Genomic DNA, 27,232 nt, shown 5'->3' on the forward strand with positions numbered 1-27,232 from the left:
CTGAGAGTCATAGTTCACAGGTAGACATGTCATGTTGCTTCTCAGCTTGGAATGATGAGAGACAACTCCCGGTTGCAAACCCACCTTGCAGAAGGGAAACCTTGTGAGAGTCAAACCTGAACTCCTTTCCCACTACTTTTCACAGAAATTTAATGTGGTTATATTATAGAACCATCATAGAATCACAGACTGCTTGAGGTTGGAAGGGACCTTTATGGTCATCTAGTCCAACCTTCCTGCAGTGAGCAGGGACATCTACAACTGGATCACGTTGCCAGGAGTCCTGTCCAACCTGGTGTGAAATGCTTTCAGGGATGGTAGGGTCCAGTGTCTGAAGGGGGCCTACAAGAAGCCTGGAAAGGGACTGTTTGCAAAGGCCTGCATTGATAGGATGAGGGGCAATGATTATAAATTAGAGTGGGTTTAGGTTGGACAGTTTATTTAGTTATAAAAGCATAAATAATAGTTCAGCAAGGCCAAGTGCAAGGTCCTAGACCTGGATCCAGGCAATCCCAGGAACAAATATAGGCTGGGCAAGGAATGGCTCAAGAGCAGTCTCGAGGAGAAGGACTTGGGGGGGGTGTCAGTTAATGAAAACCTCAACATGAGCTGGCAGTGGTCGCTTGCTGTCCAGGAGGCAGTTGTGTGCTGGGCTGCATTAAAAACAGTGACCAGCAGGACAGGGGAGGTGATTCTGCCCCTCTGCTCTTGTGAGACCTCACCTGGAGTACTCTGTCCAGTTCTGGTGCCCCCAGCACAAGATGGGAAGGGTTCAGAAGTGGGTTCAGAGGAGAGCCATGAAGATGATCAGAGTGCTGAAGCACCTTCTCTGTGGGGACAGGCTGAGAGAGTTGGGGTTTCTCAGTCTGGAGAAGAGAAGGCTCCAGGGAGACCTTAGAGCAGCTTCCAGTACCTGAATAGGGCTACAAGAAAGCCAGGAAGGGACTTTTTACAAGGGCTTGTAGTAATAGGACAAGAAGGAACAGATTGAAGCTTGAGGAGGGCAGAGCTAGACTGGAGATTAGGAAGAAATTCTTTACAGTGAGGGTGGTGAGGCACTGGAACAGGTTGCCCAGGGAGGTCATGGATGTCCCCTTCCTGAAGGTGTTCAAGGCCAAGGGGAATGACACCTTGAGCAACCTGGTCTAGTGGAAGGTGTCCCTGCCCATGGCAGGGGGGGTTGGAACTAGATGATCTTTAAGGTCCCTTCCAACCCAGATTCACAAAATTAAGAGAGAGAGTAAAGCTCCAGAGCCACTTGCCAGCTGCTCTGACTACAGACCTTTGTGTCAGGCTTCCCTTGTTTTGTTTGTGGCTCACTTGTCAAATAAAGCTGGAAAATGATCTGAAGAGAGATGGAAAAGGGGAAGAGCAGTGAGGCAAGTCTGCATTACCATGTTGATGAAAGAGAATCTGAGAAGAAGGGGCATGTCTGATGGAACTATTTTAAGTGCCAAAATATAATATGTGTTAGTAAGCAAAATAAACATGAATGCTGGAGAAGGGAAGCATCAAACCTTTTTTTTTTTGAGCACTAGTCACCTGAATTGTTTTACTTTTTCTCCCCACAGTTTGGTGCTATAAATTTATACTTCTAGCACATTTAAACTTTGGTGACATTATTAAACAAATCAGTAAGTTATCCACAGGCTGATATTTAATTGTGCAGGATAGTTCTTAAGATGTATAAATGAGGAATAGTCCAAGATTATTTGTTCCCTGCCTAAGGAATCTGCATTGACTAAATACAGGATAGTTGTGACTAGCAGAATTTTTCTGTTTGCCAGCTACTGGAGATCAGGTTTCCATTACAGAGTATCTTCTCTGGGGTTGTTCAGCCCGGAGAAGGGAAGGCTCCAGGGAGACCTTACTGTGGCCTTTCAGTATTTAAAGGAGCCCATAAGAAATACAGGGATGGAGCAGGGCCCATTGTGACAGGAGGAGGGATGATGGCTTTAAACTAAAAGAGGGAGACTAGAGAGAAGAAACTTTTTACACTGAAGGGGGTGTTGCCCAGAGAGGTGGTAGAAGCCCCATCCCTGGAACCATTCCAGGTCAGGTTGGACAGGGCTCTGAGCAATCTGTTCTAGTTGAAGATGTCCCTGCTCAATGCAAGGTGTTTGGATTAGGTGGTCTTTCAGAGTCCCTTCCAACCCGAAGCATTCCACGATTCCATGGAAATAATAAAGGTGAGGTCAATTTTTTCACTGTATTTACAATGAGCTTTTAAAACTTAAATCAGTTTGGCATCAGCCCACTCTCATCTATTTAGAACAAGAAACAGTGAGAAATCTTTCTATCTTTTCTCATAACTGACATCCTCAAGCTCTAGTAAGAAACCAGATTCTAGTCTCGTAATCAGCTGTGCAAGGAGGAGTAGCAGCAAGGCATTACACAGCAACAACCACAGCTCTCCTCGCAGCACGAGTGCGGCCTGACAGCTTTGATCTTGCCCATCAGGTGTGCGAGGGTCGTGTGTGAGGTTCAGCTGACTGCTGCATGTGCTGTGCTCTCCCTTCAACTGCTTTTCCTCTGGTACACAGAGGTGGGCAGCCAGAGCCCTCAGCAAACAGTTCACCTGGAACAGGAATAACCATGGGTGGGCAGGCAGCCGAGCGAGGTGGGCAGGGATTCCCTTCAGCCAGTGGTAGATGTCTTTCAGCTCATTCTGCATCACTGAGCCAGAGGTGGAGGGCAGTGTTATTATTTGTTTATTTTTCTTTTCCTCCTTTTTTTTTTTTTTTTTTTTTTTTTTTTGGTATAGGGAAAGGTGGGAATGCCAGGTGCAGATGGAGAGACCTCTGGCATCTTCCACATCTGCTGTGCAACTCCCAGAATAGTAACAGCCAGCAGCAGAAATGCCAGGATGGGGAACGAGTGTGGAGTCAGCTGGCTCTGTGCTTTTGATTGTGTCAGCTGCCACTTGTCACTTTGACAAATGGCAGGTTTGCTTTGACGAGATTTTCCTTTTCTACTAATTTCAGGTTTTGGTTTGGTGTTTGTTTTTAATTTTATTTGATAGGATCATTTTACCCCTCAAGATTTTATTTTCTGTTTTCACTGAGCTGTAGCAATTTTTAAATTTTTTTCCCATTTTGCTTCTAAAGATTTGATTTTTCTGTTTTCTCACAGCTGTAGCTTTTTTTTGTGTGTTTTTTTAAATTTATTTTTTTTTCTGCAGCTCTGTAGCTGTTTGGGCTGAAGAAATTTGGTGTATGAAAAATAATTAATGAAAAGCTTTTAGAGCATACATAGTTATAGCTAGCAAAACAACAGGTTTTCTTTGGTTTAAGTTTTGTGTAGGTTGTGAATAAGAGGAGTGACAGGGATATTTTTCCTTTAGTAGTATTTTTTTTACATGCCTAATGCAAATTAAACAACTTACAGGCATTTTCTGATCAAACTAATACTATTTTTGTTGGAAGAGGAGACTACCTAGGACCACCAAACTCTTCTTCCACATTGGGGTTGGATTAGATGATCTTTCAAGGTGCCTTCTGTGATTCTGGGTAGGTACAGCTCGTGCAGGGTGAGGCCATATGGATTTGTGTGCTTAATGAAGGATTTCCCTATTGTTTGTCCTTGTTGCTGTGCCTGTTGAACAGACATTTCTGCTTTTATCTTGCCTTGTGAGATGTAGAAATGTAATCTTGATCATTTTTATTACTAATTTAAGAGCAGATGAGATTTTTTTTATGTGTAACTCCTCTGTGTTATGAAATTGTGACATCTGGCCAGTGACTTTCTGCTGCTAACCCAAGTTTCAACAGAACTGGATTGCATGCAATTAAGTATTAGTCATTAGTTAAATAATGCACATTAGAAATGTTACATGGTACAGGCTGAGGGTTCTTTGTCTTAGGTGAGTACCTTGTAGTGGTGGTATGGGAAGCTTGTGTTTGGAAATAAGTGGCTGTTATCAAACAGAGGTTTTGATTGGGACAAGTAAGACAATAATCATATTTCAGTTTTGATTTCCATGAGGCATCAATCAGAAGGTCTAAAGCATGTATCAGCAAGCCAGTTTTCATTTTTTCTGTGTCCTGCATGTAACCCAAACCAGGCAGATAGAAAAAAACGCAAACACTAATTTTGTGTGATTTTGTGTTCCTAATTTTTAGGGTCGAAAATTAACATCTTTCTTTATAGTTGTCCTGAAGTCCCTCTTACCATGGCCACACTACACTGCTTGCCTTTATAAATTAGGTCTTTCAGACATGCAGGACTCCTCAGACTGAAACTCTGAGAGGTTGTGTGTGGAACCAGAGTGATTTTAGTTGAAAGTAAGGCTGGTATCTCTGCCCTGTTGGGTGGGATACTTGTTCTTCTGGGCACTTAGGTTGGAAAGTGTTCTTGCAAAGGAGGAAACAGGACTGTGAAAAGTGTGATAATGGGGATAATGAGTTCCTGTTAAATGTCTGTAGACAGTGATCAGTGAGCCCTGTTACTGTGACTTAGCAGAGTGAAGGTGTTTGGTTTGGATCAGCCTTTAAAGTGTCAGAAAATGATGTTGTAATTTCAGAAGAGTAGGTTCACTGTTTGGGTTACAAACTGTTCAAGGTGGAGTACTCTGTCCTAGTGAGGCCACATCTGAGTAGTGTGCAGCTCTGGGCTCCCAAGTTCAAAAAAGCCAAGAAACTACTGGATAGAATCCAACAAAGGCTGCAAAGATGCTGAGGGTACTGGAGCATCTCTCTTCAGAAGAAAGGCTGAGGCCTGGGGCTGTTTAACCTAGAGAAGACTGAGAGGGGATCTTTTATCAGTGCTGATCAATATCTAAAGGGTGAGGGTTAAGAGGCTGGGGCCAAACTCTTTTCAGTGGTGCCCAGCAACAGGACAAGGGGCAGCAGGCACAAATTGGAACCCAGGAAGTTCCATCTGAACATAAGGAGAAAATTCTTTCCTGTGAGGGTGGCAGAGCACTGGAACAGGCTACCAGAGTGGTTGTGGAGTCTCATTCTCTGGAGAGATTCCAGACTTTCCTGAACATTGTGATCCTGGGCACCCTGCTCTGGGTGACCCTGCTCTAGCAGAGGGGGTTGTACTGGATGGTCCCCTTGACAGCTCCTACCATTGTGTGATTCTGTGATCATGCAGCAAGGTGCTGACTGCCTTGGTCCTGGTAGGTGAGAGTGCAGTTCTGTGCCTGGTGGTGTGGCCATTTGTGCACCTGAAGGAGAAGGCCAGCTTTGCTTTTTAGGTCAGTTACATATTTCCACATCTTTCAGGATGACCAGAAGCTCACACTGTCGGTCTTCCATAGTGGCTTTTCACAGGGAATGCCCTAAGGGATGTTTTGATTTGTGTTTTCTCCACAGAGCTTTTGAACTGATGCAAAGCCCAATGTGATCCTTTGATTACTGTTTTGACCCAAGGGAGAACTGAGCCGTTGGGAAAGAGCCTTGTGCTGGTACTGCAATGCTGAGTTCTAGCTTGACCACTGTGAGGAATCTTTCTTTGAAGAAGAGGCTCTGCTTCCTGCTGAAACTTGTGTGCTTTGTCAGCTCAGTGTTCATATTTTGTGAATTTTTAGTTTATTATGTGGTAATTTTTCAATGTCGATGGCCAGAAGTGAAAGGTGGAGATCACAGGGGTGAGAAAGAGACTTCAACTTCAGTCCTAAAGGCCATCATTTTAGCTGATACTCACCTGCTTGGTGAAATCAAAGGACATTGGCTGGATAAGCTAAGAAGGTAATAATTTTCTTGAATGATCTCTGAGTTTTTCATAGTGTTCAAAACTGGCAGTGTGGTGCTTTGCTGCCTGTGACTCGCCTGCCTGGATCTGTGCTGGATAATAAACCAGAGCTGAAGGGGTAATGAATGGGACTTACTGAGGCAGTGCAGGTGGTACATGGGGGCAGACCCCTGAGCATTTCTGATGTCTTTTCTAGTATGTAACTCATACAGAATGCCTTAAAACAGACCCATGTAACTTGGTTGTCCCAGTGGTTAATACCATTCCTACCAGGCTATTTGTTTATGTGTCCAGAACTGAGGATCCAGAGGTCAGGCACTGGTGACTGGGTTGCTGTTTTCCTTTCAGGGAATGGCAAATGGAGAGATCTTTCCAAACTGCCTTGTGGTTACTGCAGCCAGATATTGTTTTTATTCTGGGTGACGTCTTTGATGAAGGAAAATGGAGCTCACCTCAGGTATGACATAACAGCTCTCTTATTTCAAAAAGTGAGGATTTCTTGAAGGGAATGGATGACAGAGGAAAGCAGACTAGGTATGCAAGGCTTTGTTTGGTATTGCTACAGCTGTCTTGCTGGTAGAAGCTTCTAGTGTCTTAGATCTGAGTGGGAATGTTGTGATTCTCCTTCATTTTTGGTAGTGCCCCTTATAAAATGTACAAAGTATGAACAGCCAAGGGTGTGCTTCTCTATTGTATATTTGTGGTAGGTTGACACTGGCTGGATGCCAGGTGCCCACCAAAGCTGCTCTGTCACCCCTTCTTAGCTGGGCAGGGGAAAGAAAATCTAAAGAAGGGCTGTTGGGCAGGAGAGGAAGGCAGGGAGATCACTCAGCAGTTACCATCATGGGCAAAAGAAACTTGGCTTGGGGAAATTAATTTAATTTATTACCAATCTATCAGAGAAGGATAATGAGAAAGAAACACCAAATCTCAAAACACCTTCCCCCCACCCCTGCCTTCTCCCTGGACTCAACTTCACTCCCAGTTTTCTCTACCTCTTTCCACTGAGTGGTGCACAGGATGGGGAATGGGGGTTGTGATCAGTTCATCACATATTGTCTCTGCTCCTTCTTTCCTCCTCAGGGGGAGGACTCCTCACGCTCCCCCTGCACCAGTGTGGAGTCCCTCCCATGAAGGACAGTCGTTCATGAACTGCTCCAAAAAGAGTCCTTCCCATGGGCTGCAGTTCACAAACTGCTCCAGTATGAGTCCCTTCCCTGGCTGTAGTCTGTCAGCAACAGACTGCTCCAGTGTGGGTCCCCTGTGGGTTCACAAGTCCTGCCAGCAAATCTGCTCCAGCATGAGCTCCTCTCTCCACAGGGCCACAGGTCCTGCCAGGAGCCTGCTCCAGCATAGGCTTTCATGGGATCATAGCTTCCTTCCTTTGGGCATCCACCTGCTCTGATGTGGGGTCCTCCATGGGCTGCTGGTGGATATCTGCTCCATTGTGGCCTTCCATGGGCTGCAGGGGGACAGCCTGCCTGATCATAGTCTTCACCACGGGCTGCAGGGGAATCTCAGCTCAGGCATCTGGAGCAGCAACTCCTGCTTCACTGACCTTGTTGTCTGCAGAGTTGTTTCTCTCACGTGTTCTGACTTCTCTCTCCCAGCTGCAGTTTGCTTTCCCCCCCCCTTATTAAATACATTATCCCAGGGGCACTGTCACATCACTGATGGACTTGGCCTTGGTCAGAGGTGGGTCCATCTTGGAGCCAGCTGGTGCTGGCTCTATCAGGCTTGGGGGAAGCTTCTCGAACCTTCTCACAGAAGCCAGCTCTGTAGCCGCTCCATTACCACAACCTTGCCATGCAAACCCGGTAGTAGTGGTCCTCTTTGGCACTGCTGAGCAGCATGAGTTTCACTGTTGGGCTTTTCCTGCAGGCCTGGGCAGATGATGTCAGGAGATTTCAGAAGATGTTCCAGTGTCCAGTCTCCACTGAGCTCGTGGTGGTTGTTGGGAACCATGACATCGGATTCCATTATGAGTAAGTCCTGTCAGTGAAGGGGTAAGCAGGTGCCAAGAAGGAAATATCAGCAAGCATACAGCAGCTGCTTTTGTGTCTGAGGGGCCCTCAGGTGGTTACATGGAAAGTTTTTGATGTAACCAAATTAGAAGGGAGTAGAGCAAGACCTTAGAGGGTATCATCTGTGCAGCCTGGGAATAGCAAGGTGAGCTGCTAAGTCAATCAGTCACCACCTGTAGTTTTTCAAAGAACCCTGCTGCACGTGCACGGGTAGCAGATGCAGCATCATCAACATGGACTTGATCCAGAGAATGGCTGTGTGTCCTCACTTTGACTTCCAAGGGAATCTGAATGCTCTTGTTTCCTTTCTGAAAGATCCAACAGCACTTTTAAGGATCAGATTGTTTCTCTGGAAGGCAACCAAAGTAAATGGAAACGTAGCTCACGTTTGGAACAGGTTTCAGGCTACTTTTATGCTTCTCTGAACTTGAGTGAAGTTGTTCAAACCTGGTCTGTAAGTGCTGACAGAGAAGCCTTGAAGCTGCTTGGCCTTGTGTCAGGCCTCCTTGTCTGAGAAGTGTTTAGTCAGAGCACGTTCCCTTTCCTCTTAGCTCTGCAAAGACTGCAAGTGCCCTTACTGCTGCACTTCTGTAGGATGGCTATGCTTACACTGGTGGGACAAGAGTAGACAGTGGCTGTCAGAGCATCCCTGGGAGTTTGCTGAGTGTGTGATCCAGATGATGGAGCAGGAGTTTGCTGAGTGACTGTGTGATCTAGATGATGGAGCAGGAGTTTTCTGAGTGTGTGATCCAGATGATGGAGCAGCACTCTTGCAGAGAGGGTTTACAAACTTTAAAGAACTGTGTAAGATGATTTAGGGCCACAAAAATGATCAGGAGGCTGGAACACTTCTGTGAGGCCAGGCTAAGAGAGTTGGGGTTGTTCAGCCTGGAGAAGAGAAAGCTGTGGGGAGACCTTATTGCAGCCTTTGGGTACTTAAAGGAGTCTATCAGAAAGATGGGGACAGACTTTTTAGCAAGGCCTCTTGTGACAGGAGCAGGGGTGATAGTTTTAAACTAACAGGGGAGATTTAGGCTATAGAAAAGGACTAAATTCTTTACCATGAGGGTAGCTACCCAGAAAGGTGGTAGAAGCCCTGGAACCATTCGCAGTCAGGTCAGATGGGGCTTTGAACAACCTGATCTAGTTGAAGGTGTCCCTGCTCAGTGCAGGAGGGTTGGACTAGGTGACCTTTAGAGGTCCCTTCCAACCCAGACCATTCTGTGCTTTACAGCTGCCATTTCCTGCCCTCTGCTGTTTTTTGCTCTCTCACAGGATGACTGCTTACAAGGTAAATCGGTTTGAAAAGGTTTTCAACTTCACTTCAGGGAAGCTGATAACTCGAAAAGGAATAAAGTGAGTAGATTCCTTTTTTTCTGAGTGTTTAGAGTGGTGGCTACTGAGCTAGCAGACCAGTGAAAACAGAACTGGGAGTGTAATTTCTCATGAAATAGGAAGAGGAATGCTTCACTCACTTACAGCCATTTTGTTTATTTTTCACTTTGTATCTTGCTTATGATCTGTTAAACACCAACCCCTTTGTACAAAGCTGTAGTTTGGTAGGGAGTGGAAGCTGTGCTGTGAGCTAGGTAAATGTACTAGTGTGCTTTTTAAGTGGAAAAGTACTGTGGCCTCAGAATTCAATTCTCCAGTTTGCCTTTTCTTTCACTTCCTTGCACCTGGCAATGACCCATGGCTGAAAATGTAACAGAAGAACAGGATTCAGTACAGAAACACAAACAAACCCCCTCTGTGCTCACAAGTTAAGACTTTCATTAATGTTAATAACTTCTTTAGTCTGCAGAACTTGTTTGTGGAATTTGGGAGCAAAGCAGTTGCTCGTCCACAGTTCTTCCACAGGGTGGGGTGATAAGGCACAAACTGTTTTTTGGCTCAGAGCTGACCTTGTTAGAGGGCTTGGTCTCATAGTTGTGTGTCTGTGGCTGCATCTCTCTGCCCTGTGCCCCTTTTGTGACTTGTAGATGCCATGCAGGAACCTGAGGGAAAGCAGCAGGGGTTTGTGAAAATGGATTTGTCTTTAAACCTCAGCTACATCATGAAGGGCAGACCCATTGGCAGTCTGCAGTTGGCATGCATATGTCATCAGGTTAGAATCACTCATCTCAACGTCAGATTCAAACCCTACAGGTTTACACTGCTTCCCTGAATTAAACAAACATTAAAACCATTCCAAACAGGTCTGGAAACAGTGCGAGTCTTTTAGGAAGAGCTATGAGCTTCCCCTCCTGCGAGGGTGACTCACAGGTATCAGTGCTGATCAATATCTACATGGGGCAAGAGGATAGAGCCAGACTCTTTTCAGTGGTGCCCAGAAAAAGGGCAACAGGCACAAAATGGCACCCAGGAGGTTCCACCTGAACATGAGGAAAACTTCTTTCCTGCAAGGATGACAGAGCCTAGAGAGGTTGTGGAGTCTCCTTCTCTAGAGAGATTTCAAACCCACCTGGACATTATGAGCCTGCTGTGGATGACCCTGCTCTAGCACTGGATGGCCCCTTCTAACCCCCACCATGCTGGGATTCTGTGCTGTAAAAAAAAGAGTTAAGGAACTTTTGATGTCCCCTTTGATAAAACACAGCAGAATTCTTGAATGCAGTTGCAGGCTGTATGTCTGGTACCACATCCATCAGCTGACACCAGCTGCATTGTTAATGCAATGTTCCCAGAGAAACTATTTTACAACAAATCTGTGGTATAAAAGCAGCACAATTTGCTAAAGAGAATTATTTTTTTAAAAGTTTTGACCAATAGCTCTTAAATGGAAGCATTCAGCTTATTTGTGTCTTTAGAACATTCTGCATTGGACTGTGGATATATCTCTTGAGTCCCAAATGAGTGACTAAACAGGTACAAATTGTGTGGTGGAAGTTCAGAATTGATTTGAAATCTGGAGGGAAATTATTTCTATACAGATAAAATCCATTTTCCTGTGTGAGAGACCACAGAATACAAGACTAAATTAGCTCAGGGTAGCCAGGCTAATGCATCACTGTTCTGCTTTTCACTAGTTCTGAAGAAATCCAATGTCTAAAATTATATCCCTGAGGTCTCATATGTGTGGAGCAAGAAGCAAGTTCTCCTTTCCCTCAGAATTCAGCTCGGTGGGCTTCTACCACTGCACTAGAACACCACTGAAAGGTCTGTTACAGATCACAGAATTGTTGTGGTTGCAAAAGACCTCTAAGATCGAGTCCAACCATCAAACTAACACCAGCATGGCCATTAAGCCATGTCCCAAAGTGCCATGGCCACATGGTTCTTGAACACCTTCAGGGATGGTGACTCCACCACCTCCCTGAGCAGCCTGTTCCAATACCTCACCACTCTTTCAGGGAAGAAATTTTTCCTAATATCCAACCTAAACCTCCCCTGTCACAATTTCAGGCCATTTCCTCTTGTTCCATCACCTGATACTAGAGAGAAGAGGCTGACCCACACCTCACTCAAGCCTCCTTTCAGGGAGTTGTAGAGAGCAGTGAGGTCTCCTCTCAGCCTCCTCTTCTACAGACTAAACAACCCCAGTTCCCTCAGCTGCCCCTCACCAACCCTGTTCTCCAGACCCTTCACCAGCTTTGTTGCCCTTCTCTGGCCATGCTTCATGAGATAAAACCTTGATGTGCAGGAATGAAGGATGACACACACACTACCTGTGCACCCTGACTTGCAACTGATGGTAAAGCAGCCTTCCAGGTGGAGGTACTCAGAAGAGGATTTGCAGCATGGGATTTCAGCAGCTGTAGGTTCTGCTGTTTCCTGGAGCTGTGTCCAACTTTGGGACACTTCAGTTTCTAAAGTAAAGTTTATCCCACATGTGCATAAAGAGCTTCCCTGCCCTCTCCTCTAACCTCTTCCCCCACTCCTGGTGTTTTCCAGCTTTGTCCTGGTGAACAGTGTAGCTATGGAAGGTGATGGCTGTGCTCTCTGCCAGGCCTCAGAGGCAAAGCTGGTGGAACTTTCTCACCAGCTGAATTGCTCCCAGCAGGTAAGTGTTTATTAATAAAGATTCAACTGCAGCCAGCAGCTAGGCTGCTGCAGTGGGAATACTGAACTGCAGCAACAGTCAGGGCATAACTAAGGTTCTTCTGTAAAAAAATAATCTGCTTCAGATTCATATGGCAGCTCTACAGCAACTCTTTCTTCTCCTCACTGGCCTCTTCTCATTTTTATTTAACTCTTAACTGTATTGCTTTGCTTTAAGAGTGTTACTTTGGCAGTGCTGCCAACAGAGAGGGTCACATCTCTGTTTCAGGGATAAGTTCTGCAACCCTCCCTTTGACTTCAGACCCATAGTAATCCTGGCATTGATGTTTATGCAAATTGTTGGGTTACATTCTTCAAGCCAGCCTTGCTCTTTTAGTTTTCTGCTTCTGCTGGAGCCCTGCCCTGAGTCCAGCAGTGTTTTAAGTGTTGTATTTTTCCATCAATCCAATGGCTTCTTGAACTTCCTTCCTCTTCCAATTTTCACCAGCTGACTGCATCCACAGTAGGCAGTGTGACTGACAGGGCTGGCAGTCAGTCAGGAATCTGGCTCCTGGGGGAAAACCTGCCAGATTCTGCTGAACTAATTTTGCATTGTTTGTGCAGTGAGATTTTGCTGTTGCTTTCTGCAGCCAGCTTGAGTGCAACCCTCTTGACAGCATCTACAGGAAGGGGAATTAAAGCCTTTCCCCTTCCACCTGCAGCAGAGACTCTTGAAGCTTTATACAGTGTAGAGTATTTGAACACTCTACTCTGAGCTAACTTTGCTTTCCATACAAAACCACCCCCCCAGCCCCTCAACCCCTAGTTCTTTCTTCATTCCTTTCCCCACTCCTGTGGCATATGTAGGTGAAGGCACTAGGTATAGAATGATCTCATTCACAGAAACCGAACCATTCCCACAAGAGATGCAGCAATGTGGAAAAGCTTCCAGCTTCAGAACCCATCCTTTTACAGGTCAGTCAGAGGTGGGGTGAGACCACACCTTGACACATTTTTAGTTTATTTATCAGTGTTGCAGGAAGGTTAGATCCTTAGCAACTGACCCCTGCTTTGAATTCCTCCCAGCATTACCCTCTCTATCGGAAAAGTGATGCTAAGTGCAGTGGAGAAGATTCTGCTCCTCCAGAGGAGAAGATGATCCCATTTAAAGAGAAGTATGATGTGCTGTCTCAAGAAGCATCACAAAAGGTTTGGTTTGTTGAGAGCCTGAGTATCAGTGGGTGAGTGGGAGGGGAACACGAGTGTAGAGGTATGTATGTGGATTAAAAAATCCTGGGAGGGATGTCAGCTGAGACAAACAGAGCTCAGCTGCTCCTGCCTTAATGAGACCTGGAGAGGCTGCTTGTTAGAGCTGCTCTGCTGAGGATCGTCATGATCATGACTGTGATTCTGCTGGACTTCCCTGCTACAGGGATTAAGTCCTGGCACTCCCAGGTGTGCTGCAGTGCTGTTACCTCCAGTTTAGCATTTTGTACTCTGTGTGCTGTTTTTTGCACAGCACACTTTTTTTTGACTAACCTAAAGTTTTGACTAACCTAAAACCCCAGCCCATTACTACCCAGCACTCTGAGGGCACTGCTTTTGCTGAGCTAGGAACTACCAGAAAATCTAGTAACTATTCCCTACAAATTTAATGGTCAGGATTTGTTTCCTTCTGCATGAATGTCTTCCCGCAGTGCAAGAATCTTAGTGCAAGAACCTTAGACAAGAGAACAGCATTGCTTTACTGAGCCCAAGGGTTTGCTAGCTGTCAACAGCATGCTGTTGCCTTTGGATTAAGTGCAGTATTTTTGATGCGGGTGAATAGAACATCAACACCACATCGTACTGGAAAATAGAAGCTTCCAGTGAACACTTTGTAAGCCTATTAAAATTCATAAAATCATAGAATGGTTTGGGTTGCAAGGGACTTTAAAGATCATCAAGTTCCGACACCCCCCTGCTATGGGCAGGAACATCTCCTACTAGAACAGGTTGCTCAAGACACCATCCAGCCTGGCTTTGAACAATTCCAGGTTGGAGCTTCTATGTCTCTGGGCAACCTGTTCCAGAGTTGCCATCACTTCAGTCTCTTAGAAGACGGAAAAAAAGAAAATGAGTTTCAGCTCAATTTCTTTTAGTTCTGACTCAGTTTTTGTGCTTGGCTCTTTTGTGTCCCAGCTGATGTGGTGGTTTCACCCCCGTTTGGTCCTCAGTGGGCACACGCACAGCGGCTGTGAAGTGCTGCATGCGGGGAAGATCCCGGAGGTGAGCGTGCCGTCGTTCAGCTGGAGGAACAGAAACAACCCTAGCTTCATCATGGTAAGGTTTAATGGTTTTTATTTTCGTCAGGTAACTTTCATAAATAAATCAACATGGCAGTCAGCTAGATTTTAGAACTGAGGCTACCTGTAAAAACTGAAATAAAATGAAAAAAACCCAACCCCCCCTCCCGCCCCCAAGTGCCTACCCCAGCCAGCCCATGCAGTACACTGCATCCGCTCTGAGAGGCACATCTTGGGGAGCCACACAAAGCAACACCGCCAAAGGTCTGATTTGAATCTGGGTACAAGCATCTAACATCTTCTATCAAGAGAGTGCGTTGTAAACTATTGACTTTGTAAAAATCATCAGTATTGTGCATGGAACAGTAGAAAGACTCATTTGGCTTGGCTGCTTGTTTTTTGCCAGCTATGAAAACAAAGACTGTGTCCACTTCAAACTCCTCTTGCGCGGTGGTGGCTCGCAGCCTGACGCGGTAACAGCTTCACACAGTGAACATGTTTGTCGCAGGCCTAGAGTCTGCCGTCTCCTCCTCTCCACAGTTCAGACAGTTGGGTTGGTTATGCTCTCACAGGCAGTTCCAGTGCTCAGAGTATCCTTAGAGGTAAATCAATTAGTTCCCCAGTTCAGAAAGAAAATAGAACTCCTCAAAACTTGGAGCAAGAAGCAAAACCTACAATCAGTTTACAGAATAGTCTGTGACTTGTGAGGGGAGGAAATCTTTCAGCTATTCTGTTTTTGTACTGCTGTTGAGTTTAGGTTGCTTAATAGCCAGATAATCCCAAACCTCTAACTTCGTTTTATGCAACTGTTGTTACTATTCCTGGCTGAAAGTAGTTCTGTTTATTCCATATTCCTGAGAGTAGCTGCCTTCAAACTACACACGCTCTCTGCACAGGCCAGACAGTGCATCCTCAACTGCAAAACAAGAGGTTGGCTAATTCAGGTTGCATCGTCTTCATGACTTTACACCCAGCCTCAGTCCATTGTAAACTTTGATTGGAACTGCAGTGTCAAGCCAAAACCCCAATGGAGTTCTTTGTTGTTGAAGCTTGTGTTGGGAATTTGGATTAGCCAACGTGGTTTTTGCAGCATGTACTGGGTAGAAAGAGGGCCTGGGGAAGGGGAGGAAGGGGCACATTCACAAAACCTAAGTTCAGCCTGGGAAGGCTCCTTCCAGGTGGATTTACAGCAGCTAATGTTAGGCTTCTGTTGAAGGCAGATCGGATAAGGAGCCCAACTCTCTATCTATGCTAGATGGAATACTGGGAAGATTGGCCTCTAGGCTAATGGTGGCTTGGTGACTATTCCACTTAGTGCCCAGCAACACAAGGTCTGGACTCTTCAGCCCCCTGGAGAAGGCACTGGTACTAGGAGACTGGCGCCAACCCTTGCCACCCAACACAAAAAGTTTAGAAAGGGGAAAGCTGACAGGCATGGTGTTTGCTCATGCTTTGGAACCCACAGGAACAGCAGTGACCAACAGTCTTCCTTTCTTTTTCAGGGCAGCATGACGCCAACTGACTTCTCCCTACAAAAATGCTTCCTTCCATATGAGAGCAGAGTCTTTACTACGTACTGTGCAGCAGGTGCCCTGCTTGTCATCCTGGTACTAGCTCATTTTCAGCTTCTCTCTCCACCATTTTATTTTGCTCAGCATTTGATCAGTAAGCATAAAGCAGTATGAGGAGCCAAACATCTGCATTCAGTCACTGAAATACCAAAGCTGAGAACAGTCAAACATCAGACTATATTCATGCCAGCAAATGACCTAATTGGATTGCTAGTCTGAAGGCAGGTTGCATTTACACATACTATAGAAGTCCTACACAGCTGATACGACTACTACAGGATAAAGAACTAACTGAAAGGAATGGTTCATGCTGTACAAAAATACTGTATTCTACAATCAAATGAGTCCTTTTCCTGCTAGGATTTATTTATTCCTTTTTTTTTTTTTTAATCAAATATGTATATTAAAAGTGTAACTGTAGAGTATGTAAATCCTTACAGCCTCTCATCACTTGCCTGCACTTGTGTCTTACCCTGGTGGAGGCTCAGTCCTGCAAACTGGAAATGTTTCTCTGTGTTATTGCTGCATGGCCTGTCTCATGTCACACTGCTTTTGGTGAGGGTCAGGCAGAACCTACGTGCCCCAGCATGGAGAGATGTGGATTCCTGTAACCTTTTTAGGAGGAGCTGTGGTTTGGGACAAGAAATCTTCCAGTACCTGACATGTGACGTTGTTAGCTGACTACAACTGGCACCAGACAACAAGAGGAAGAAGCTTGTGGATCCAGTTTGCTGATACACCCTTGAAACCTGCTTAAAAAAAAGAAAATTTAGGGTGACACCTCAAGTTGCTGTTTTCAAGAAAATGTGCTATGAAGAGCTTAAAAAAAAACCAAGAGGGCCCTACTGCATCCCAGAGAGCTGTGTGGGGAGGGCCCTCCAGTTGCCAATCTCCTGTGAGACAGAAGGTCAAATGCAGCTGCAGTAACATCATCCTATGCCTTGGTCCTCAGGCTGCTAAGGCAGATGGGGATAGGAATGTGCCTTGTTTTAGACTGGCCACCGAGTGCTCTTGAGTTCTGAGCGAGTCGTGTTTTGCATGGCCCCAGCTCCTGTGGGGGGAGGCTGAGCTGGGCCCAGCCTGGATGGCGGCACAGGGGGATGTGTCAAATCTGAGCTTGGTGTCTTTATGTGCCACAGTGAAGGAGCTGTGGCAGAGCCACTGCTTCTCCCCAGCTGCCCCTGAAGAAGCAGAGGTTATTTCACATCAGGACCAGTGCTCCTACCGAGGTTCCTGCAGAGGTTGAGCACCTTGCACTCCTGGGCTGGAGATGGTTTTACAGAGGAGCTTAGCTCCTGTTATTCCCTTTGCTGCTTTCTTTGGTGTGGGAAGGGAGGGAAACTTATCCTTCGGGAGTTTTGTTTCTTATTAGCTTATTCCACCCAGCCTTGCGCTGCCTGGGCAATCTCTGATGAATACAGATATCAAAGTATGCACTTTTCTGGAACGAGGCAATGGTTATATTATAATATCTAAAGTGGGATTATTCATCATCAAATAGCAACAGGTTGGACTCAATCTTCTAGGTCTTTTCCAACCAAAACAAGTCTATGATTCTAGGACTCATAAGTTCTCAATCTGCAGTTTGGGTTTACCAAGATGACTGCTTGGGGTTTTTAACTAATCATGCTGCTTTTAGCAACAATTAATCAAACCTGCTAGCTCTTAAACTCTCCTTAAATTTAAAACGAAGCCGTGGGGGAATGGTCCAAAGTGTGGTAAAAGACTCTCATAAAGTAGTCTAACACTCTGCTAGGTTTCTGTTATTGCAACTGTAATTGTAGACATTTGTACAGGTTATCTTGGACACAGGAAAAGTTTATAGTCACAGACAGAAAACACCTAGGTATAAAAGATAAAGCAGTGTTAATAGTTCCTAGAAAGGACATGCCTTATTGCTACAGCAGTTCTTTTGCTTCTGATACACCATACTGTACCACAACTTTTTTTTTTGAGAGTGTTGTTTGCATAAATTATTCAAGTTTGAGAAATATTCACACGGTGCTGATTCTACCAGAGTTAAAATAAAATAAAATTTAAAAACCCCCGATTTTCTGATGTGTCTCTTTATTAAAAGAGAAATAAAAATGTCATCTTGTAATTCTCTCAGGCCAGACAGAAGGGTTTATACACCTTATTTGTTGTTGCTGTTGTTGGTTTGTTTCTTCTTTCTCGCTATTTACTTGCACAATGAAAGCTGCTGTTGGTACAAAGGTTGAAGAGTTCTATCGAGTGGTGTTTTACACATTCACAATCGGTCGGTGCAATTGTGAAGGTCTATGAATGACCAAAGAATTACCCAGCATAGAAAGGAAAAAAAAAAAAAAAAAGAAAAAAAAACGGAAAAGAAAAGAAAAGGAAAAAAGAAGAAATCCTTGGTTCCTGTTAGAACACCACCAAGTTGTGATTTGGACACTTGAACAAATTCCAGTGGTTTAAAGCTGAGACTTCCAAAGAGAAAGGCATGTTTGCTGCAACATCTGGTGACTGGAATACCTCACTTGGAAAGGTAAGTGGTTAATTTGCATAATTTATATTTTTTTTATACTAAAGAGCATTTTTATATAAACCAGAAAAAAAAAACCAAACCCCTAAACTCTACAGATAAAGTTCTTACCTCCAGTCGCTGCTGCAGGTAAGGTTGACATCAAGCTGTACAGCGCAATCAAAAACATACTTACATCTTAGCTCATTGTACAGGTACAGCCATAATCAAGGCACAAAGATCTTCTACAAGTAGTATTTTTTTCTTCAATAAAGTTGTACAAAATAATATTACATTTTACAGTCTGTACAATATAATAAACCAGCAGTAAAACAAAAAACCGAACCGAAACTATATATATATAGGGAGAGGACCCTTGTCTGAGAATGATCTGAACTCAAAGGATCATTTGTGGACAGCACAAACAAAGGTAAGTGAGGGTGGTCGATTTGCTGCCTAGATACAACAAGGCTGAAAAGTAGCTGTAATTCCAATGCCTGAGGTGTGCAGAGACACTTTAGCTCCAAAACCCCAGCAAAATTGCTTTTGTCTTCACTATTCCTCTCATCATCATCATCATCACCATCTACTCTACTTCCTGTGCCAGTCACGGCTTAAAAGAGGAGGTCACTTTATCCATTGACCTGCAACTCAGAAATGCTAAAAACTGTGACAGAGTAATAAATATTGTGGTGCTGCTACATTGTGTTGTCTACTTCCTCAACAGTATTTAATAACCTGATACAAAGTGCATTAATCTTTGTTGTTGTTTTATGTTTTTTTTTTTCTTTTCTGTTGCTGTTTCCCTCACCCATCAAGTAACTCTTCAATGTCATGGTAAAAAGAAAACCCACACAGAGGGCTAGCTATGACTTTAGTGTCATCCATCTGACATACCAGTTTGAAACGACGTTAACCTGCTGGGAAAAACTTAGCAGGTCACGTGCAGTTAAAAAAAAAACACCACACCAAACAGAACAAAGCCTAAGAGAACAGAGGTAGCCAAAGGGCTTTTTTTTTTTTTTTTTTTTTTTAGTGGAATGACAAAGAAGTGGCATGTCAAAAAAAAAAAAAGGCACAAAAAATAGTCCCCAAAAAAAGCATGAAGGGAAAAAACCCAAAAACCCCAAAACAAAAATCCCAACCCAAACTTGCTTCAAATCAGCTTTTAAGGTTAAATAATTAAAGTAAACAAAGTGAAGAGACATTTCTATCACGTATTCCTCCACCCCGTGCTGGGTAGTATCAAGAGAAAGAGTAAGGAGCGAAAGATTTAAAACCACAGGTTCCACGGTGAGCCCCCTCACAAGAGTTCGTACTGGCGGAGATGCATCCTCTGAATGATGTCCCGGCAGTCGTTGAACACCCTGCGGATGTTTTCCGTGTCCACAGCGCAGGTGAAGTGTGGGTAGCAGTAGTGCCGGCCGTCCCCGCTCGCTGTGCTTATCCTCTGTCAGGGCAAAGAGCAAGGGTCAGCAGCTGTGCCACCAGCAGCTGTGCCACCAGCAGCTGTGCCACCAGCAGCTGTGCCACCAGCAGCTTCCACATCTCGGCTGTCTACAGACTTAAGGAGCGTCAAACAACGTGGGACATTCTGGACACAGAACCATAGAACGGCTTAGGACCTCTGAGGTCCCTTCCAACATCTACCCCACCATGGGCAGGGATGCATCTCAACTAGACTTGGCTGCTCAAGGTCTTGTCCAACCTGGTTTTAACCACCCCTAGGGAAGAGGCACCCACAACCTCTCTGGGCAGCCTATTCCAGAGTCTCACCACCCTCATACTGAAGAGCTTCTTCCTAAGACCCAGTCTGAACCTACTCTCCCTCAGCTTCAAAACATGCCCTTATTCTGTTGCTAGAGACTCTTATGAAAATTCCCTCTCCAGCCTTCCTGTAGGCTGGATTCCTGTAGGATCCCTTCAGGTGCTGGAAGGCAGCTATAGGCTATAAGAAGGCATCCGTAAGAATCACAGAAACGTAGAATCATTAAACAAAAAAGGAAGGTCTGTGGTCTGGTCCAATATGAATCACAAACTTGAAATGGAGATTAAAACCAGTTATGGATGCTGTGGAGGGGTTGGAATATTACTGCTTTCTAAGAGCCACTGATGCCTGAAGGTTGCAGTGAGGTGGGTATTGGTCTCTTCTCCTGAGTAACTAGTGATGAGAGGAAATGGCCTTGAGTTGCACCAGGACAGGTTTAGGTTGGATATTAGGAAAATTTCTTTCCTGAAGGAGTGGTGAGGCATTGCAACAGGCTGCCCAGGGAGGACGTGGAGTCACCATCCCTGGAGGTGTTCAAGAAACATGTATGGACATGGCCCTTCAGGACATGGTTTAGTGGGCATGGTAGTGTTGGGTCGATGGTTGGACGTAATGACCTTAGAAGTCTTTTCCAACCTTAATGATTCTGTGACCATCGTTTGCACAAGTTGTTATCATTTGCACATCTCTGTGCTGCTGGCAGCACTGGAGTCTGCCATGCAGATGTTCCAGGAATGATTTCCCTTCTGTTCTGGTGCCACCATGTGGCAAATTTTTGAACTTTTGTTTTAAACCCGCAGCACTAAACTGACAAACTCCTGGTTGTGAAGCCAGTGGTGGCAGAGAACAGCAGGCATTAGACCACGTGGAGGTTAATTCTCATGAGGCTACTGCACAACCTTTTAGGTTGCTAACTCAGCTCTGGCACCACTTTACCCCTGGTTATCTTGTTACAATTCTCCAGGATCTTCAAAGAGATTAACGGACCCCTATTTCTGTTCTGAATCACTGTAGGATTGAAGACAGGATGAAAGAGGTGGGGCTGTTCAGTCTGGAAAAGAGAAGGCTCCAGGAAGACCTTCTAGCAGCATTTTGATATCTGAAGGGGACCTACAGGAAAACTGTGGAGGGACTGTTTAGAAGGGCTTGTGGTGATAGCACAAGGAGCAATGATTTGAAATTGGAGCAGGGTAGATTTAGGTTGGACATCAGGAGGAAGTTCTTTACAATGAAAGTGGTGAAATACTGGAACAGGCTACCCAGGGACACGGTTGAGGTCCTGTCCCTGGGAGACATCCAAGATCAGACTTGATGTGGCCCTGGGCAGCCTGATCTAGTTGGAGGTGTACCTGCTGACTGCAGCAGGGCTGGACAAGATGATTTTGAAGTTCCCTTCCAACCCAATGCAATCTGTAAATCTGTGTCTCTGTGGTAAATATAAATCTATTCTAGATACACTGTCCCCTTCTACTCAGCACTGGAGAGGCCATACCTTGACTACTTGGTTCCGTTTTGGGGCTCTCACTACAAGACAGATATTGAGGTGCTAGAGTGGGCCCAGAGAAGAGCAATGAAGCTGAGGAAGGGTCTGGAGAACAGGTTTTGTGAGGAGGGGCTGAGGAAACTCTTGCTTTCTATAACCCCTGGAAAGGAGGGTGGAACCAGATGAGTGACAGGATGAGACAAGCTGCTCAGCTTGGACATCAGGAAAAATTTCTTCCTTGAGAGGGTTGTCAAGCCCTTAACCAGGCTGCAAGGGAAGTGGTGGCATCACCATCCTTGGATGGATTTAAAAGTTGTGTTGATGTGGTCCTAAAGGACTTGGTTTAGGAGAGGACTTGGTTGGCCTTGATGATCTTAAAGGTCTTTTCCAGCCTAAAGCAGGGGCTGTTATATTTTGCCTTCCTAACTCTCACATCCTACTGTGTAGCAATAGTTAGTTAACCTCCTCAAACTGCTCCAGTTACCTGCTTCAAATTTGCCAGTACTGGTGCCTACACCATGGTGGTGATGCTCACACATATCCACACCTCATGCAGACCCACTGACACAGTAGGAATCACAATGAAGCTATAAAGGAATAAAATCCAGATTTCTCTGAATCCTGTATTAAAACTGAACAGAGTGTGGCAAGGAAATTAAAAGACTTGGAAAGAAACATACAAAGCAGAGCCAAGAGGGCTGAAGGTAGCAAGTAAGACACCTTTGCTTCCTTCCACCTGGCTAAGGACATCAGAGGACTAAGGACATTCCCAGTCTTCATGCTGACCTTCCCCTGCCCCCTTTGTTCCCTCCTTTAAACAAAGCCAGGGGAGAGACACACAGACATTGCTCATGGAGGAGATGCTCTCTGCCAGGCCTGTGCCTGTCACAGGGAAGGGGGAAGCTGCTTTGGCCCCTTTCTGGTCCCATGCTCAAGTTCCAGGGACTGCCCAGTTACTGGTGGGTGCTGGTCCCAGACTAAATGCTTCTCCTGCCCCCCCAGCACCCACAGCTGCAGCCACATGGTCGGGTTTTAGGTGGCTGCAATGCCTACAACTCTCCTCCTTGCTTCTTGCTTTGTAGATAGCCTCTTTCTGTAACGCCAGTGAGTCATGGCAGGTAAGGACCTTGTCCTCTGTCTGCTTTGAAATAATGAAAACAGACAAAAGTGGGCAGGTTCCCCCTAGTTTTCCCATAATTTAGCTCTCTTGGATCTTCCTACCAACCTGGACACCATTACTGCTTCACAATATTTCAGCTTTACTGAAAGAGACCTGGCTTTAAATTGGCTCCGGGGTAACTCAGTACAGCATAATCTGCTCTTTTTCCTCATGAACTGCAAGGTTAAGGTGGTGAATGGGAATCCCCAAAGTGTGCACACAATTAATTGCTTCTTCCTTCCTTGCTGCATCAACAGCTGCAAATCCTAACACCACCTGTAAATGCAAAATGACTTAAAAAATCCTTAATTCTAATGATTCAGGTTGTTCTTTTGAACGCCCCTTTGCCATTTCTACCAGTAGGACAAGCTTTGCACTGTTGGAATGGCTCCATAGGAGTGAAGCTTTAGGTGATACTGGACTAAGTCCCCTGTTTCTGATTACAGTGCTGGGATGAGATCATCTGCCTGATAACTGCTTCTGTCTGTAAAATTTAGACACCACCTCTTCAGCTCCACCTTGGAGGAAACCTTAATTATAAGAGTAATTGTCACTAGACAAAAAACTTTATGATTCCTCAAGCAGGGCCACAACACCAGTCCTAGGGTGAGGCAAACCTCTTAAGTGGCACAACAGAAGTCTCATTTAAGGATGAAATCAGTTTGTTTGTTCCCTCTTGCCAGATGACCACTGCCAAAGCCCTTGGAGAAATCACAGAATGCACTGGGTTGGAAGGGAACTTTAAAGGTCATCTAGTCCAACCCCCCTGCAGTTTGCAGGGACATCTTCAACTAGATCTGGCTGCTCCATCCAACATGTTTCCAGGGATGGAGCACCTACCAGCTCAGCACTAGCACTTGACATGTGACACTTTCCAGGGCAGGTGACGTCATATAGAATGGGCATAAAAAAAGGGAAGGTTCTGCAAGATGGGCAGCTAAAAAGAACTAGGGAATTGCCAGACACTCTCCTTTCCTTCTAGCTTTCTGCAAAACCCCATCAATTTTCCCTAAATAAACTGTGCCATCTGCATTTCCTATGATAGAAGCACACAGAAGATCAAAATTACTCACTAGAAACTCATCCCGAATGAAGAACTTGGCTCTTGTGACTTTGGGATCTTCTCCTGCATCTGGTGTTGCTGTTCAATTAAAAAACAAATGACATTAGAAACACAAAAAGCAAACAATCATCTATTTGTCATAATAAAAAGATCTAATAAGGAGGAAGTAGTCCTTCAGCACAGGAATTAAAATGTTAAATAGCCACAGGAGGTTCCTGGCAGCTAATTCTAAAATGGAAGGAGGCTGTGAAACCTGGCTACGCATTTAACAGGTTTTAGGAGCCTGAAAATTGCTGGAATCGTTGCAGCAGTGTCATCAGTCCTATCATAAAGAGGCTTACTCACATCCACAAGTTTGTTCATGTAGATACAAACCAAGTGGGAGTTAGGGTTTAACTTTTATCAGAAAATATGACTAGAAAAGGCAGCTGAGCTCTTCAGTTTCTGCAGCAGAACAGCATCCCCTGAATAAAGCTTCTGCAGGCAGGAATCTGGGGTTAAAAATGGTTAGTCCAAGATTACACTGCAAAAAACTGATAGCATCAAAAGATCTTTTAGCATATATTTTATTTCCAGACCCCTAATCAGCTGAATATTTATATGGAGTATCCATGAAGGGCATCTAGATTAAATTCTTGGTGAGCAGGAGACTCACTGGTCAGTACTGACTGTCATCAGATGGATTTATTTCTATCTAGGCCATGTAACAACTATATTTAAGTATAAAACTCAATACAATGAAGAGAAAATCTACTCATTTCCCTTCAGTGTGATTTCTCCTCATCTAAGGCACCAAGTCCCAGAATCACAGAACTGTCAGGATTGGAAGGCACCTGAAGGATCATCTAACTCCACTCCCCTGGACATGGGCAGGGACACTTTTCACTAGATTAGGTTGCCCAAAGCCACATCCAGCCTGGCCTTAAAAGCTTCCAGGGATGGGGCTTCCACCACCTCTTTGGTCAACCTGTCCCAGTGTCTCATCACCCTTATGGTGAAGAACTTCTTCCTAATGTCTAATCTAAATCTACCCTCCTCTAGCTTGGATCCATTCCCCCTAGTCCTATTACTATCAGATGCTGATAAAACAATATGGCAAGGAAAAGAAGTTATCAGAGTATGGATACACATTTTTTTTTATTCTTGGTAGGGGAAAACATAGAACTGCAGCACCATCAGCAGCATCTCAGAGTCCAGCTGAAATGAAGGGATAAATGAACAGGTTAAAAGCAGAGAGCTGCTTCATGTGTGGATATTCTGGATTACTCTGGGTATCTGCTCTGAAGGCCTGCTTAGACACACCAAAATCTACTTTATTCTGTTTGGGAGAGGGAAATTTGTGTGATGGTGACAGAAGATTTCTTCTGAAAGCCCTCAGCATTATAAAACTGATACCAGGTTAACTCAGGGTGTATGGCAATTTATTTATCCAATCCACCTGAAACTCAGCATAACACTCCTGAAGTTCCAGCCTTTTACTATCCTAACTTCCATAACCTCAGCTGTGGTTGATGGTTAGTAGAGGACAAAAGCCTTTTCTGACAGGTAGCTGTTAAGCACCACACCAAGAACACCACTGGGGTAAGGCAGAGACTAGTGATCAGAAAGTAGAAGTCTGACCACTTTTGCTAGGCACAGTTGAGATATTTGGGAAGCAAATATCAGAGTTTACTTAGTTGTGATGCTACTGTGGTGCAGGAATCACTCTACTTGAAATGATAAGAAGCCAAACTCATGTCAGTGGCTCCGTCGTCACAGCTCTCTTTGTATTTACTGCTGTAGTTTTCCTCTTTTCAAAAGAGGAAAAACTCCCTTGCTGGTCTGCTGGGCTTCCCCACTGTATCTGCCATGGCTGGACTCTTGCAGTGATGGAGGATGCAGAATGGCTGCAAAATCATCTAACGAAATCCTAATGAAGTTTAGCACCACAGGCAGAAGCATCTGGCAGGGAAGAGACACGCCCAGCAGCTTTGCCTTCACGGGGTTGTGGATTGCTCCACAGCAGGGAAAAGCAGGTGCCCTGCAGCAGCCTCCCACACCCTCTCCAGCAGCCAGAGCCCCTTCAGACCCTGCCTGGGCACCTCTGAGCTACACGCTGCCAGCACACTCCTTACATGAACAGCATTTGTGTGAAGGAATGCTCTCTGCTTGTGACTGTGTGTGTGTCTGAGAGACAGAGAGAGGAACTAGGGGCTCGGCCATGCTAGCCCATGCTAGCCCCTGGGTGCTGCCAGCCCTTACCATCCTCAGGTACAGTGTAATGAGCGTATTCAGGAAAGTAATCTTCGATTTTTGATTTCCCTGCCAAGACTTTTTCAGCCAGCATGTCCTGTTTATTCAAGAACAAAATGATAGAAATGGTCCGTAACCACCTGTCAAAAAACAAACCACAGGACTGTGTTAGATCTCTGACACCTTAACCAAGGTGAACACATCACTTCCATAGAAAATTTACTGGTTATCCCTGCCTTGACAGAGTGAAGTAGTGTGGAACAGGCTTCAACATAAAAAAATAAGATGACCTGAATTACTGTTTTGACCGGGTTGTGCCTGTGCTGGTGGGACAGGTGTAGGATCTGTGAATACAGTTATAAACTCCTCAGTAGACACTACCGTAGGGGACAATATTCAGACATTCATTTCTTGATATCAAGTTAGCAAAATGTTATTTCCTAAAAGCACCCAGTCCAACATCAGACACTACTGTCTTCTTTATTTGGTTTTGCTGAACCAAAAGAAAAAGGCTGGAAATCTGCCGCTGTCTTACCTCACAGCTCACCCACAGAGATATCCCATCTTTTAGGGTAGTCTGATGAATCAAAATTCCTTTCCTTCCCCAATTAACATCCAGCCATCACTGCGATGATCTCCCTCCGGGCCTTGCCTTAACACTTTTCTCCTTCTACCTTCAATCACTTCTCAGTGCAGAGCATCCTCACAGGTATGTGCTGAAAACCTCATGACCTTACCTTGTGCATTGTTTTTACTTATTCCCCATCAGGAACCTCTTCAGATTGTTGTGTGGTCTGTGATTTACATGTACTGATGGCAGGTTGGTGGTTTAATGGCAGTTACAATCAAATCAGATCTGCAATACCAACCCACAAGGCAGCTCTCAGAGAAGAGCCCTACGAGAGTGGCTGCCCCTGTGGGTATTCAGCACAGCAAGAGCTGGTGAATTAAATGCAATGACACCCAATCTGAACCTACCCACTTCTAGTTTTGCTCCATTGCCCCTAGTCCTATCACTACCTGACATCCTGTAAGTCCCTCGCCAGCTTTCCTGAAGGCCCCCTTAAGATACTGGAAGGCCACAATAAGGTCTCCTTGGAGCCTTCTCCTCTCCATAGAAGCTGGCACAGGGAGCTTGCCCTTTCCCAGCTGTCCCCACACCCTGTGTTGTTTTGGCAGCAGTGGTGAAATGCTCTGTGCACTGTTCCTGCACCGTGGCCCTACCTGGACGCTCTCTGAGTAAGAGACCTGAGCATACGTTAAGGGGGGGTCCTGTTTTGTAAGAATAACTGTAGCTGAAGTGGGAAGGGTGAGGGAAATGAGGTGTTTTACCTGTTATTCCAGATACTTTTGAAAAGGTCCAGGGATTCCCGTAGCCTGTTTGTGTTGTTGTCTTCCCTTATGACCATGTTGTAGCTGCTGCAAGCCACAACGAAGATGATAGCTGTGACATCTGGGCAGAGCACAGAAAGGAAAGAAAGAAG

At 45.0% G+C, this 27,232-nt stretch overlaps 2 protein-coding genes across 4 annotated transcripts in view; one reads left to right on the forward strand and one right to left on the reverse strand.

Moving 5' to 3' along the window:
* Positions 1 to 5,418: 5,418 nt before the first annotated feature.
* MPPE1 (metallophosphoesterase 1) lies at positions 5,419 to 15,815 on the forward strand. Its single transcript, XM_054381743.1, has 9 exons — positions 5,419 to 5,693; positions 6,046 to 6,154; positions 7,579 to 7,682; positions 8,997 to 9,077; positions 11,616 to 11,724; positions 12,606 to 12,677; positions 12,789 to 12,911; positions 13,884 to 14,024; positions 15,490 to 15,815. Exons 1-9 carry the CDS (start codon positions 5,419 to 5,421, stop codon positions 15,670 to 15,672), a joined length of 1,197 nt encoding a protein of 398 aa, XP_054237718.1. The 3' UTR covers positions 15,673 to 15,815.
* A 3,457-nt stretch (positions 15,816 to 19,272) lies between these two features.
* The window catches only part of GNAL (G protein subunit alpha L), a 224,311-nt gene continuing 216,351 nt past the window's right edge, over positions 19,273 to 27,232 (reverse strand). For all 3 annotated transcript variants that reach the window (XM_054381568.1, XM_054381570.1, XM_054381569.1), the window contains exons 9-12: positions 27,081 to 27,201; positions 25,758 to 25,888; positions 23,527 to 23,594; positions 19,273 to 19,493 (exon numbers count right to left, since the gene is read on the reverse strand). In XM_054381568.1, coding sequence (XP_054237543.1) covers positions 19,347 to 19,493; positions 23,527 to 23,594; positions 25,758 to 25,888; positions 27,081 to 27,201 — 467 coding nt within the window. In that variant the 3' untranslated portion in view covers positions 19,273 to 19,346. The remainder of the gene's footprint in view (positions 19,494 to 23,526; positions 23,595 to 25,757; positions 25,889 to 27,080; positions 27,202 to 27,232) is intronic.

The sequence above is a fragment of the Indicator indicator genome, chromosome 6 (assembly GCF_027791375.1).
Source record: "Indicator indicator isolate 239-I01 chromosome 6, UM_Iind_1.1, whole genome shotgun sequence".
Lineage (NCBI taxonomy): Eukaryota > Metazoa > Chordata > Aves > Piciformes > Indicatoridae > Indicator > Indicator indicator.

What these genes read in the sequence shown, in the direction of transcription:
- MPPE1 (XM_054381743.1), top strand. Translation starts at nt 5,419, where the DNA reads ATGCTGAGTTCTAGCTTGACCACTGTGAGGAATCTTTCTTTGAAGAAG. An exon ending in GAAAATGGAGCTCACCTCAG is followed by an intron (nt 6,155 to 7,578) that starts GTATGACATAAC and finishes CTTTTCCTGCAG; the next exon opens with GCCTGGGCAGATGATGTCAG. An exon ending in CAGAACCCATCCTTTTACAG is followed by an intron (nt 12,678 to 12,788) that starts GTCAGTCAGAGG and finishes AATTCCTCCCAG; the next exon opens with CATTACCCTCTCTATCGGAA.